Source organism: Podarcis raffonei, chromosome 10, assembly GCF_027172205.1.
Source record: "Podarcis raffonei isolate rPodRaf1 chromosome 10, rPodRaf1.pri, whole genome shotgun sequence".
NCBI classification, from domain to species: domain Eukaryota; kingdom Metazoa; phylum Chordata; class Lepidosauria; order Squamata; family Lacertidae; genus Podarcis; species Podarcis raffonei.
In genome coordinates, this window is record NC_070611.1 from 6450691 (window position 1) to 6464954 (window position 14264).

General features: G+C 43.9%; 1 protein-coding gene across 4 annotated transcripts in view; it reads left to right on the forward strand.

The window, feature by feature from the left end:
* The window catches only part of GSAP (gamma-secretase activating protein), a 68420-nt gene that overhangs the window by 41479 nt on the left and 12677 nt on the right, over positions 1–14264 (forward strand). For 3 of the 4 annotated variants that reach the window (XM_053406705.1, XM_053406706.1, XM_053406707.1), the window contains 6 exons: positions 815–909; positions 4530–4649; positions 10545–10606; positions 12062–12166; positions 12791–12884; positions 13448–14151. In XM_053406705.1, coding sequence (XP_053262680.1) covers positions 815–909; positions 4530–4649; positions 10545–10606; positions 12062–12166; positions 12791–12884; positions 13448–13539 — 568 coding nt within the window. In that variant the 3' untranslated portion in view covers positions 13540–14151. Of the gene's footprint in view, positions 1–814; positions 910–4529; positions 4650–10544; positions 10607–12061; positions 12167–12790; positions 12885–13447; positions 14152–14264 lie in introns of those variants that run through there. The other variant, XM_053406708.1, reaches the window with a different exon arrangement.

Sequence of the window (14264 nt, forward strand, 5' to 3'; positions counted from 1 at the left end):
AAAAGCTGAAAAGAGTGTTGTGTTTTTTCTTTGGAGTGGTGAGATTGTGTCATGATTACCTGACTCCACACATGATAGACTTGCTAAGAACATTGATCAGAGCTTTATATGCATAAAGGTTTATTTAATCTTTTGTTATTGCCTGTGACAAATTCATTCAACATGTTCAACAATGCTTATGAAACACCACAAAATGCAATTATGCTACAACTGTTGCTTTAATTTTTAGACTGCATTGTATTGTTTCATGCTTATGTTCTGGTCTAAGCAGCAGAAGGGTCATTTTAGACATAGCATTCCTTGCTACGTAATACATGGTTTGTGAGGTCAGAAATGGGTGTCAAGTCTTTTATTGTATTAAGGGAAACTGAGGCACTTTAGTTACAGGTAGGTAGCCGTGTTGGTCTGCCGTAGTCCAAACAAAATTAAAAAATTCCTTCCAGTAGCACCTTAAATGGTTTTATTATACTCTCTCCTGGGATTACTTGTCAAGGAAGAGGGGGCTAAAAGTATTTAAGATGCATAAACAAGTTTGCAAACTCCTTCATCCTTTGCTTCATTCTCTTGCCAGTGTGGCTTTGACATGGAGATTCTGACCTAATGTCCCGGCTAGTAAACTGATATTAAATTAAATCAGAGTTCCCTGTTTTGGAAAAACTGGTTAACCAAGCAGCTTCTCCAGATTGCAGCTGGCTTGCAAGAGGAGGGTTGAGCATATGGCTTATGAAGCTGGACTATGAATAATGAAAGGAGTTCAGGGAAGTATGTGAATTTGCCGTTCTTACATTCCATGCTGTTCTTATCTTTTATGCAGTAGGCAGGAAGGAAGATTGGATGAGATGGTCGTATTCTGTATCATGTGTCAGATTCTACAGGCCACCAGTGGAATGTGCATGCCTTTGCCTCCTGGTAAGTCCTAGGACAGTCAAGCTGTGTGTTCCATTCATCTAGGCAGGGAGAGCCAAAATGCTGTAGTATTTTTAGTAATTGGTGGGTTTCTGGATGAAACATCGGCTCTGGATCCATTCCAGTCTGGCTTCCGCACTGGTCATGGGACCGAGACAGCTCTGGTTGCCCTAACATGATCTTCGTAGACAGCTGGATCGAGGCGGGTCGGGGCTGCTGATTCTTCTAGATCTGTCAGCAGCTTTCGACATGGTCGATCACGAACTTCTGGACCACCGCCTTGCTGACGTGGGGATCCAGGGCACAGTCCTTCAATGGCTGCGCTCGTTTCTCTCTGGTCGGGGACAGAGGGTGGCGCTTGGGGGGGAATTGTCATCGCGCCACTCCTTGGTGTGTGGAGTACCTCAGGGTGCGATACTCTCCCCAATGCTTTTCAACATCTTTATGCGCCCCCTCGCCCAGCTTGTCCGGAGTTTTGGGCTGGGTTGCCACCAGTATGCCGATGACACCCAACTCTATCTGTTGATGGATGGCCATCCTGACTCGGCCCCAGACACACTGACCAGATGTCTGGAAGCTGTGACTGGATGGTTACGTGGGAGCCGGTGGAAGCTAAATCCTTCGAGGACAGAGGTCCTGTGGCTGGGACGGGACGATATGGGATTGGGGGGGCAACTCCCATCTCTTGCGGGGGCGCAGTTAGTGCCAGCACCGTCCGTTAAGAATTTGGGTGTAATCTTCGACACCTCCCTTTCCATGGAGGCGCAGATTGCAGCTATAACAAAGGTGGCATTTTTCCATCTCCGCCAAGCTAAGCAGTTGGCTCCTTACCTCTCTCGCCCTGACCTAGCCACTGTGATCCACGCGACGGTCACCTCCAGACTGGATTATTGTAACTCGCTCTACGTGGGGCTGCCCTTAAGACTGACCCAGAAACTCCAGCGGGTGCAGAATGCTGCAGCGAGACTCCTTACGGGGTCTTCGCTGCGAGATCACATTCATCCGGTGCTATATCAACTGCACTGGCTCCCGGTGGAGTACAGGATCAGGTTTAAGGTGCTGGTTTTAACCTTTAAAGCCCTATACGGCCTAGGACCCTCGTACCTACGGGACCGCCTCTCCTTTTATGCCCCACAGAGAAACTTACGGTCTTCAAATAAAAACATCTTGAAGGTCCCAGGCCATAGAGAAGTTAGGCTGGCCTCAACTAGAGGCAGGGCTTTTTCGGCTGTGGCTCCGACCTGGTGGAACACTCTGTCACAAGAGACTAGGGCCCTGCGGGACTTGACATCTTTCCGCAGGGCCTGCAAGACAGAGCTGTTCCGCCAGGCCTTTGGTCAGGGCACAGCCTGACTCCCTCCCTCGGCAATCTTCGCAGAGCTCTGGCCCAATGGTTGCCAGTGGCTTGAATTAATTAATTTTATAATGAATGATTTTAGAGTGTTGTTTGTGTTGTACTTTTGTATTGTTTTATTGTTGTTAGCCGCCCTGAGCCCGGCTTCGGCTGGGGAGGGCGGGATATAAATAAAATTTATTAAATTTATTATTATTAATTATGGATGCACTGGACTGGAGACCTGCATTTGAAGTTCCCGCTCAACTGCATAGCTGTCAACTTTCAGATTTGAAAATAAGGGATCAGCAGCCTTGAAAATAAGGGATCAGCAGCCTCACCTGTCCCGGGGACAGTCTACGGGATATCTAACAATCCGGGATAGCAGTGGGAAGCAGCGGGAAACGGCGCTAGAATAAGGGAATTTCACGCAAAAAAAGGGAAAGTTGACAGCTATGCTCATCTGTGAGGCTGATCATCTGAACTTTGGGCCAGTCTCTCTCTCTCTCTCTCTCTCTCTCTCTCTCTCTCTCTCATTCTGACATACCTCCATGGGGTTGTTGTCAGAGTGTAATTTTGTAGGAGAGAAAAGCCACGTATACCCTCAGTTTCTTGTAGGAAAGGGAGAAATATAAAAGTCATTGTGCCCATTTCTGGGGGCTAGCTTTCTTCAGTCCCCACCTGTGTCTGTGTACAGAGGAAACTTTACTGAATTTTTTTACGTTGGTTGTTTAGTACAATAATTTATATCTTGCCCTTCAGGATACAGATCCTACCAAGGCAGTGATAAAATCCCAATAAAAAACCACAAGTCAGGATCTTTCCTACCAGGCAGTTGTGAGAGGGGACTCTGTGGGGCTGGCAGAGCTGGAACGGATGCTTGGCATTATCTTTCCTTCCTCCTGGGCCTCCCCTCCCCCCAGCCGCCTTCATGTCAAGATAAGGTGTTCTTATCTAGCAGTACAAAAAATCAAAACTAACAGGCGAGCATTGATTTGAATTTGTCCTATGCCATCATCCACACACCATTCTAAGAAATATTCCTGATGTACAAATAATGTTGGCAAATTGCTGGTGACAAATGCTGCTTCCCTAACCAATTCACCTTCATGAGCCACTGGGCGAATCTTATTCTGAGCAGGGAAGATTCAGAGGAGTTATCCATGAAAAGAGGAATTGTCCTTATGATGTTGACTGCACTGTAGCTTTCTGAGAAGCAGCTCTGGAGAAATTTCCTTGTTGCCCATGTTGCTGGGCAGTTTCCCAAAACAGTAAGGGGTTTCTCATCTGACCCAATAGACTTGGGCTGGTTTTCAATCCAATTAAGAATGTTTTTGCCAGAGAACGTGGCTAATCATCTTGTCACTTGTGAGGCCATTAGAGTAATGGTGTAACCCGTTGCTTATTTTTACTCAGAGTTGATCCATTGAAATTAATGTTGTTGTTTAGTCGTTTAGTCGTGTCTGACTCTTCGTGACCCCATGGACCAGAGCACGCCAGGCACTCCTGTCTTCCACTGCCTCTCGCAGTTTGGTCAAACTCATGTTTGTAGCTTCGAGAACACTGTCCAACCATCTCGTCCTCTGTCGTCCCCTTCTCCTTGTGCCCTCCATCTTTCCCAACATCAGGGTCTTTTCCAGGGAGTCTTCTCTTCTCATGAGGTGGCCAAAGTATTGGAGCCTCAGCTTCAGGATCTGTCCTTCCAGTGAGCACTCAGGACTCATTTCCTTAAGAATGGAGAGGTTTGTACTTCTTGCAGTCCATGGGACTCTCAAGAGTCTCCTCCAGCACCAGAATTCAAAAGCATCAATTCTTTGGCGATCAGCCTTCTTTATGGTTCAGCTCTCACTTCCATACATCACTACTGGGAAAACCATAGCTTTAACTATACGGACCTTTGTTGGCAAGGTGATGTCTCTGCTTTTTAAGATGCTGTGTAGGTTTGTCATTGCTTTTCTCCCAAGAAGCAGGCGTCTTTTAATTCCGTGACTGCTGTCACCATCTGCAGTGATCATGGAGCCCAAGAAAGTAAAATCTCTCACTGCCTCCATTTCTTCCCCTTCTATTTGCCAGGAGGTATTGGGAACAGTGGCCATGATCTTTGTTTTTTTAATGTTGAGCTTTTTGTTGATGTTGAGCTTTTTGATGTTGAAATTAATAGACATGACTAAATTAGGTCTATTAATTTCAGTAGGTCTGCTTAGTCGAACCTCACCCAGCAGTTCTGAATAGGGTGTTTGCTTTGCTTTTGCTTTTGCTGAGGAATATTTCTCTCTCTCTCAAACTGCAGGATTTCATACTCTGCATATAGCACTGGGCATCCGATGTCTCCCTTTGCATGCACTCTTGCATTACATTGACCATGGAGTGCTACATTTGACGGAGAAGTGCGTAATGAAACTTTTGAAAGGTAAGATGGATTTTCCATATCCCATCATTAACTATTTGCTAGCAGCTCTGAATAGAACGCTAGAACAGTAACAACTGTTATTTGGAAATGACCGCTCCCCGCTTAAAACGGGGGGCGCCCTTTGCGTGGACGCATGCAGCCCCTAGATCTGGAGCGGCTCCAACAGCATAGGCTTGGCCTTGCCTTCACTCAGGTGGGATACCTGGAGGTCTCCGCCTACCTCAGTCAGTTGTCCAATCCCACCTGGGGGAAGCGTTGCCAAGGAGACCAGACCAGGTAGGGGAGGGATTACCTGCCCACACAATAGAGGGAGGATCTTACCTGGGAATCCTCACTTGGCTCACGCCGTGTCCTAGTAAGTAGATTTGTTATTTGGGATGGCATGCAGGAGAGAGTCTTGAATTTCCACTGCCACATACATAGCACAAACGTCAGTATGAAATGAGGCCTGCAAGTATCTCTCTCTCTCATATGTGTGTGTGTGTAAATAAATATATGCCCATTTAAGTGGGTCTGTTGTTGTTTTTTTAAAAAAGAGGATGTGTACCAAAAAGAGTTGGATTTTGGTTCACACTAAACTTTCCAGAGGGGCAGGACATGAGACTTAAGATTCACTCCAGTCTTTCGCTGCTCTTCATACTCTTGTGTTTATAGCATTGATAGAGAGATGGTTGGAAGGGTAGCATAAACAGAAGTGGCTTGCCTCACCTTTCATAGGTTGTGGTCCACAAAAGTTTATGCCTCATTAATTCGTTATTCTTTTAAGATGCCACAAGACATTTTATGTTATCTCTGTAATATTTAAGTTCAATTCAAATATTTTAGCTGCAACAAAGAACACCGTAAATTGTGGGCAGAAATATTTGATTTTACTGAATTCATGCTGATAGAAGAGTGTAGAAAGGAGAAAATTTTGTGTGATAATGGTTTAATTACGTAAACAGTAGATCTAAAATAAATTGACATAGCAATAATTGGGTGGAAGCCTTCTGCATATAGTTTTGATCCTACAGTTCTGGGGCCCTTTCCAGTTACTGTGTTCCTTGCACAAGTCGTAATGTATTTATCTTGGAAATGTAAATACTGGAAAGGGACTTCACTTCCTCCAGAGTACTCGTTGCTACAGCTTTACAACAACACGCCCACAGTGTTTCTCTATCACCTCCATCGATTTTGCAAATCTCATCTCTTGTTCTTCTGCTTTATATAGCTCTGTTCAGCTGGTATTTAATAGGGGAGGAGGCAGTGGTTCTGACAGCCATGAAACATCTAAGTTGACTGAACTAATCGTCTGTTCCGCCTTGGAAGTGTGGGCTTCTAAACTGTGAAACAGCCTGGAGGGACTGATGTTTTGGTTCCTCATTAGGATTTTGAAGTAGTTTGGTTAACAAAATTCTCTCCTGAACAAATTCACTCTCGTTAATGGTTGTGTTTTGCCATGATAAAGAGATGTTATGATTTGTAGGAAGAGCAAATATTCCAGTTTTTAAAAGCTTTATGTTTTATTATTCTGAAGGTCATCATACTTAAAGTGTTTGCATCGGACCAGAACTGTATGTGATGATGATCGAAACAGCACCCTCTTATTCCTGTAATTGGTTGTTAAGGAAATGTGTGACATCTTGTGATTACATCCTGTGTTTTTCCCTTAAACATTATGGGTTGCTGCTGGAGAAATGCACAGGCAATAGGTTGCAGTACATGTTTTTGCAGCTACACACGGCAGGGAGAGCAGATGTACTATTTCAGTGTCAACTGTGTTTGGCATTTAAGAAGCAGTTGTTTCAATGTAACAGGACTTTGTTTTTCTTTTTTCTTTAACTTTTTCTTGTAGCTGTATAAAAATTTGGTCCCAGCCACTTAACTTGAAAGTATTATTTTAATAAAAAAGTAAAGGTAAAGGTACCTGTAATGGAAATTGGGGGTTGCTCGTGCGTAAGTTGGCGCCACTCTTGGCAAGGTTGCCTGGATAAACCTTTCCCTGGCTGGACAGCCCTGACTTCGCGGCTGTCTCAGTCACTGGCAGAATCCGTCAGTGGGCGTTTCCTGAATTCTTCCAACATAAAAGTTCCTTGATGGATAGTCTCCGCCTAGCTTCCCTGCGCGGAAGTCTTCTGCGCAGGGTGGGTGTGGGCAGCGGAGGACCTGTGCTCTCCCCACTGGTCTCTGGCGAAGAGTCCTGGAGCCATCTCTCCGAAGCCCGCCTCTCCCCGCCTTTTTCCCTGGTGTAATGCTGATTTCCTTCCCCGGCCGATGAGTCACCTCTCTCCCTGCTGGGCCCTTCTCCGGCATCGCTTGAGAGCCCTGCCTCCACTCCTGGCTCCGATGGCAGTTCCCTGACAGTACCCCTGACCGTTAGGTCCAGTCGTAGACGACTCTGGGGTTACACGCTCATCTCGCTCTATAGGCTGAGGGAGCCGGCGTACAGCTTCCGGGTCATGTGGCCAGCATGAATAAGCCGCTTCTGGCGAACCAGAGCAGCGCATGGAAACGCCGTTTACTTTCCTACCGGAGTGGTACGCATTTATCTACTTGCACTTTTTTGGCGTGCTTTCAAACTGCTAGCTGGGCAGGAGCAGGGACCGAACAACGGGAGCTCAGCCCGACGCGGGGATTCAAATTTCTGACCTTCCGATCAACAAGCCCTAGGCTCTGTGGTTTAGACCACAGCACCACCTGCGTCCCTTATTTTAATAGTAATGCACAAGTAGGGTTATATATTAGAAAGGCTATTGTAAAATCCTGTGTTCTTGAATTCATTCTAATATGTAGTCAGGCAATTACATTAAAATTATATTTGAGAGTGGACTTGCTCAAAGTTATTTAGATCGTGAGCTAAGGTAACTGAGATTTAAAATGTTGGTTTCATAAGTTGTCTTGCTTACAAGCTGTTTTGAGGGGGGCAGGGTTGATAGCAAAGTACAAATACACATTTGGATATGGATATACATTAATAAAATCACCATTAAGACACATCTGCAAAGTGTCCTCAGTGTAATTCAAGGCCATCTTTTCTTAAAGAAATGGAGGGTATTTTTAGCCAGCATGACACTACATGAAAATCTGGATCAGTTTTCTATATAAATCTGGTTTATTTGCGGCACAGGCTTGGGTGTTCTGTTTGTTTTGAAGCTATACCTTAGTTTCCACCCTTTTGAAAAGCTAAGCTCTAGTTCTTTGTAGCTAAAGCTCCAGATACTCTGGGATGAAACCAGTTTTCTGGATAACTTCAATTGGACGCCTGGTTGGGTGCAGAGACTGACTTGGCTGCCCTGTATGAAAGAAGACCTGCGTTGGGAGACAGACAAAGGAATGTGATGCTGTTGGTTTTCTTTGATTTTGCAGCAGCATTTGATACCATCAACCATGATACCCTCCTGGTTTGACTGCCCAAGCTAGGAGGGAGATTTAATGCCTTGTAGGAGTTCTGCTTCTGTTAACGTGCTTCCCCTACTTGGATAAGATTAATTGGTTAATTTTCACGAAGGAAAAAACATGCAAGTTCGATGGCCTCTGTTATATTTATTGTTTAGAATTCTTGGTTGTAAGTGTCATTTTTAATCCTCTTTTCATTCCGAAAGTCTTACTGAGTGAAATATGTCTATGTGTGTTCATAATGCAAGTCACATTCTTTCTCGCTACTTTTATACGATAGCTGTAATTATCACTGCTGAGTGAATACTATATACAGGCTGAGCGAATACAGGTGGGGCCCAGAGCCTGCCTTGCCCCACTTTCCCCATTGAGAGCAGTCCTACAGAGGACTAAGCAGGGAAGGGCTGGTTGCAAAAAAATAAGGTTCTGCTATGGCTGGCAGTGTCATATCCAAAGAGGCTGACACCAAAGGGACACTCAGGATATTGATATAGGCTGTTGTAAGCCAGGGACTGTGGGAAACAGTTCTCTAACCCTCACCCATGGTGACAGCCTCGTATGTTGGGAATCTGAGGTGAGAGGGACACATAGTGCATGTTTCCCCCAGTTCCATTCACCACACAGAGGCATCTTAAGGTCCAAAATAGTTTACTGCTGCAGAAGATAAGGCTTCAGTAATACAGTTCCAGACAGTGATATGTGCAGACAGCTTGTAGGCTTTGTAGCTACAGATACAGATATATACAAGTACAAAGTATCTCTGTTGTTCCAGCACTTCAAGACATAACACACATGCATAACACTCATGCTTCCAGTCAGACTCACCCATTTCACAAGACAGACTCCAACACTGCAGCACAAGACTCCAGACCCACTGATGTGCCTCGATCACTTAGATAGGTGGCACTGGCCTGTTGCCATAGCAACTGACTTGGCTAACCATGCACCTGTTGGCTTACCTTATTGATGGGGTGATTTGTTCTCATGAAGGAAATTAACCTCTTCCTCAATTTCCAGTTTCTCCAACAGAGTAGAGGGTCAGTTTGGTTTGGTGGGATCCCCCTTGAGTGATAGACAAAGGGAGAACTGTTAAAGTGGACTTATTATTTTCCCCATGACTGTGTGGGATGTGCCCACTACTGGGACTTAGTTTATTTTCTGTGGCCCCATTCTTCTAGTTTTATGTGGTGATATTGAATGATTGTACTGAAATGTCTCTGGGTGTGCAGGTAGCAGGGAGGTGCAAAAATGCTACAGTGATCCAGAGCCCACAGGCACAACAGTGTATGAAATTTGTATATGCTAATTTATATGCATATATGCATATCAAGAAACAATTACTAGAACTCTATTTTATGATAGGCATGGTAGTTAATTTTCTGTCCTAATCACCAGATAATATCTTCACATGTCGTCCAGATCTGTTCAATTAATTACCCCATTACCCCATTAATTTCCTGTCCTGATCCTCCTCCAAAATCAAATTCTCTTCAGTTACCTCCATTTATCACACCATTATCCCTCTAAATTGAATGAAATACAGTTCAAAATAAGCCGGAGGCACATCTTGGTTCCCTTTGGGTGGTGGGAGGGGGATCTGTACTAAGGTGAGGTGGCTACTGGTGCTCACTCAGAATTTTTTAAACCTTGCTGAAGCCCAAAAGGCAAAGTGGCAGCTGGTCCACCATTGCTGCACCTCATGCGCTGTGATCCAAAACCACAAATGCCCCAGGAAGAAGGGAAATGACTTTGTTTCGACTTCTTTTTCAGAGACGTTATATTATCCAGCCATTTATTTTCCCATACAATATTCCTTCAAAAGGGAATGAAAACATTACAGTGGCACCTCGGTACGCAATCCATTCTGGAACAATGTTCGACTTCCGAAATGTTTGACAACCAAGGCCCAATGGGCAGTCAGCAAATTCCATTGAGAAAATGGAGAAATGCGCCTCAGAAGCTGTTAGGCTTCGGAGGTGTGTTCAAAAACGGAAGCATTCACTTCCAGGGTTTCGGTGTTCAAAAACCGAAACGTTCAGCTTCCAAGGCACTCGAAAACTGCGGTTCCACTGTATTTCACTTCTTCCCAGTGGCATATGTTGTTTCTGTGCAGCAAATGGAAGGCAGCCGTGGCGATGGCAGCTCAGCCCTTCCTGCCCGCTTCCATTTCCTCACAGAACTCTAGCCCAATGGTTGCCATTAATCTGATTTTGAACTGATTTTAGAATGAATTGATTTTAGAATGCTGTATTACTTTACTGTTGTTAGCCGCTCTGAGCCCGGCTTCGGCTGGGTAGGGTGGGATATAAATAAATTATTATTATTATTATTATTATTATTATTATTATTATTATTAATTTGCGTAAGAGTGGCAATAAAAAAGAAAGGAAAGCTTGCATAATGGAATAGGATGTGATTAACTTTTTAAGTTAGTGCCACTTGGAGTAAATGTAGCTGAATGAGGATTTGTATAGTCGGTGACCTTTTCCCTTTCTTTTTCTTGTATCCTTTTGTTTTCAGAGCTGGACAACACTGAAAAGAACGAAAAGCTCAAACTGAGTATCCTCATAAGGCTTCCTGAGGTGACTGTGTGATTTATTTGTTTCGTATTAAATCTGTTTGTGGGGAACATGCGTGTTATTGATGAAGTCAGCCGTACTACTTTTATTCCATTAAAAGGTCAACACCAATTTTGGAAGTGGGGCTTAGAGGAGAGTGTTTTGAATAACTGTAAAATGGCCACTTGTAGAATGTGTGTCAAAAGCTTATCATAGCTTAGGTTGGCACCTTACTGCGTGAGTCACTGAGTCCTGGTAATTAGCTTTTAACAGGGGAAATGTTTTAAAATGGCATGGACTGAAAGCCAGGCAGTGTTGTCTCTGGCCATTGATTCACTTCTGCAGAGCTAGTGAGACAGGATCTTCATTTGAACCTAAGTCAAGCCAAGATTTAGTGTGGACAACCAAGACGAGATTGTGACCACTTTGCTTCTCTCTGGTGGCTCTTAGTGCTGCACTGAGCTCAGCCACCAGTCAGCTTGTAACTTTGTATGCTGGCTGAACTTGGGCTTGTAGTTTTGCATTCCTTTCTATAGGCTGCCATGTCTATTTCAAGAAACAAGAAGGGCTAATTGAACTTCCTTACAGAAAGGGGTTCTTTATTTGGCGCATGGCAAAAACAAAGCTGGTTCTGTCTTTGCTACATTTTGTTTTAGGGAGTGGAAGGAGTCAACTGAATGGCATTCCTTCAGGGGCTGCAGTGTTGCATCTTAAGTCCTCGTCAGCCTTAGGGTCAGAACTCTTCAATTACGCTTTAATTTAGGTTTGGAGCCAGAACTAATATTACTTTGCCTCTTGCGTTGTATGTAGCTTATTAGGAACATTAATCTTTTGTCCTTTTTTGACACTTGTCTCTTGATTCGGTTGCCCTGATGATTTCATTGGTGAATTGGTAGGGAAGAGGCCATTATACAAAAAGTAACAGAAGTAGAATGCAGCTACCTGGCATTTAACAGGGCAGAGCTTTGTGGGATGGAAGCAGACCCTCTGCTAGGCTGCATTTGACCTTTTGGGCACTAGCTGAAGAATTCTGGAGTCTAAAGAATGCTGTTGACCACATTGTACAAGCAGGATTTTCACTATGGTGGAGAAAGCACGTCATTTGCTATTAGAGCTACATTTCTTGTAGCTTGATTCGACTGGTTCGTGTCCTACCCTCCCGATCAGGAGAAAACAAGCTTGCTCCATCTTCCATGTGACAGCCTTTTAGATATTTGAAGATGGCTGTCATGAAGCCTACATCTGAAATTGTGGCTTGTGCTATTATTGTTTATTAATAATTATTATTTGGGCAGAAGAAGGCTGCAGTCCTAACCCCAGTTACTTAGGAGTAAACAGCATTGAACTTGGTGTGACTCATATCTGAGTAGATGTGGTTTAGGACTGGACTGCAGTGTAAATTAATCATCATCCAAAAAGGAACAGATCAATGCTGCATTGCCCTTTAGATATCTAATCTTAATTTATTTTGTCTTATAGGCAACTGGTCGTAAGGTTAGTCAACTCTGGAATCACCCTGTAAGCACCAACAGTATTGCAAGGAACTATGTTAAAGTCTTGCTTGAGAAACTCAGCAGTAAACAGGTAAGTATCTTGGGACGCGGGTGGCGCTGTGGGTAAAAGCCTCAGCGCCTAGGGCTTGCCGATCGAAAGGTCGGCGGTTCGAATCCCTGCGGCGGGGTGCGCTCCCGTTGTTCGGTCCCAGTGCCTGCCAACCTAGCAGTTCGAAAGCACTCCCGGGTGCAAGTAGATAAATAGGGACCGCTTACTAGCGGGAAGGTAAACGGCGTTTCCGTGTGCGGCTCTGGCTCGCCAGAGCAGCGATGTCACACTGGCCACGTGACCCGGAAGTGTCTGCGGACAGCGCTGGCCCCCGGCCTATAGAGTGAGATGAGCGCACAACCCTAGAGTCTGTCAAGACTGGCCCGTACGGGCAGGGGTACCTTTACCTTACTATCTTGGGATTAAACCTCAACTTGAAGTTGTTGTGATTCTTGTCCACATGGAAATTTGCAAACCTCCATTCGCTTGAGTGGCACTGGAAAAGATCAGAAGTTTGGAAGACAGGAGTGTCTGAGTCTAAATGGCATAGCAGGAAAGCGGGGAAGAGAGATGAGGGGATCTGGATAAATTGAATCTTAGAAGTTAAAGGGCTTTACTGTTATTCCTAGTATTAATCCAATACTTAAAATGCATTTTCCTTCACAGTACAGTATGCTAGTTATGGAGAGTTTGTCCCCTCAAATAGAGTTTCTTCCGCTTAACTACTTGGTCAATATGCTGTCAGAGGTGGAGAGTCAAGGTAACTATACTCCTGCAGTTTTCTACCCAAGTTCCTTGATTGTTTAAAAACGCATCTCATCTTGCTATTGCCATGTTGTTCTGGGGTTCACATGCACCTTGCTGGAATATAGAATTATTAAGCCCAATTTGCAGCTTCCTTAATTAGTGGCAAAATTATCCTCCCCTCTCCTCCAAAAAACACATTTTTATTGAATGTTGGTTACATATAAATACACCGGAAAAGCAGGTAAGCAACAAAACAATTGTGGTACGCTTCTTAAACGCTTTATAAAATTCATCAGTGCCTGATGAAACTCACACATTTCAGATGAGGCACTGTGTCTGCTGAGAAGCTCCTTCCAGATCACACTGGTTACTTACAGAACCTCACCTTCCTCTTTTGTGTCTGCTGCCGTGAAAAGCAACCATTGTGCTGCATGTGATGAGATTCCCATATGCCAGCCGTATGATGAGTGGGTTTTTTTTAGGAGTACTAAAAAACAAATTGTGCTTTTTCCGCAGTCGTATCCACCAGCGTTAACTATAAGCCTCTCAAATTCACACCCTTTGTATCCTTCCTAGGATGGATGACTTCTGTGGCACAGGAAAACATGAACGCAAGATGTGTGGAAGAGTTGGCACTGAAGCACACGACTGTGCTCTTAGGTCTTTAGTGAAACTTATCAAAAGCGACCTTCTTACCTCAGCTGCATTTCAGCCTTGCTATGTCTGCTAGTGACATGTACTGATTCAGGAGAAAAACTTCCTAAAACTTCCGCTGACTACTTAGAGAGAGTTCAGTATAATGACTTTCTCATTGTCACTACTTATTATTAGTAATGGGATACATGCCAAAGTTGCTGTGCCCAAAATGCAGTGATTTTCAGGTACCGACATGGAATTACGAACTTCTGCTTAATTTGCCTGCTACTCCAGTTCAGATTCTGGCAAGTAAATTCTGAATATGGAGTAACTATATAACAGATCAAAAAGAAACTGGCAGCTGTTGTACACTGATGTATAAGGGGATCAATTTATGAACTTGGGAAGTATGATTAAAATAGCTCTCTGTAAATAATGGGAATAAATGTATAATTTTGAAACTTAATATATCCTTGCTTATGTAAAATATCATCTTTCTTTTGTATATTTTGCTACACTCATATGAAACTTCTGCAAGGCAACTAAATTTCAACTGGGGCATATTTATATCTGTATTGTCCCTTAGCAATCAGTGGGTATGATCCACTTTTAAGTTAAGCATTATTAAAGCTTGTTGATACTGATGTGAGAGGTGATTTCCATTTAAATCAGTAGGACTGGAACGTGTCTCTTGCTGATAGATGTAGATCAGTGCGAAAAGAAATAGTTGCTATCAAAAAAGTCATGCATCTCGCTC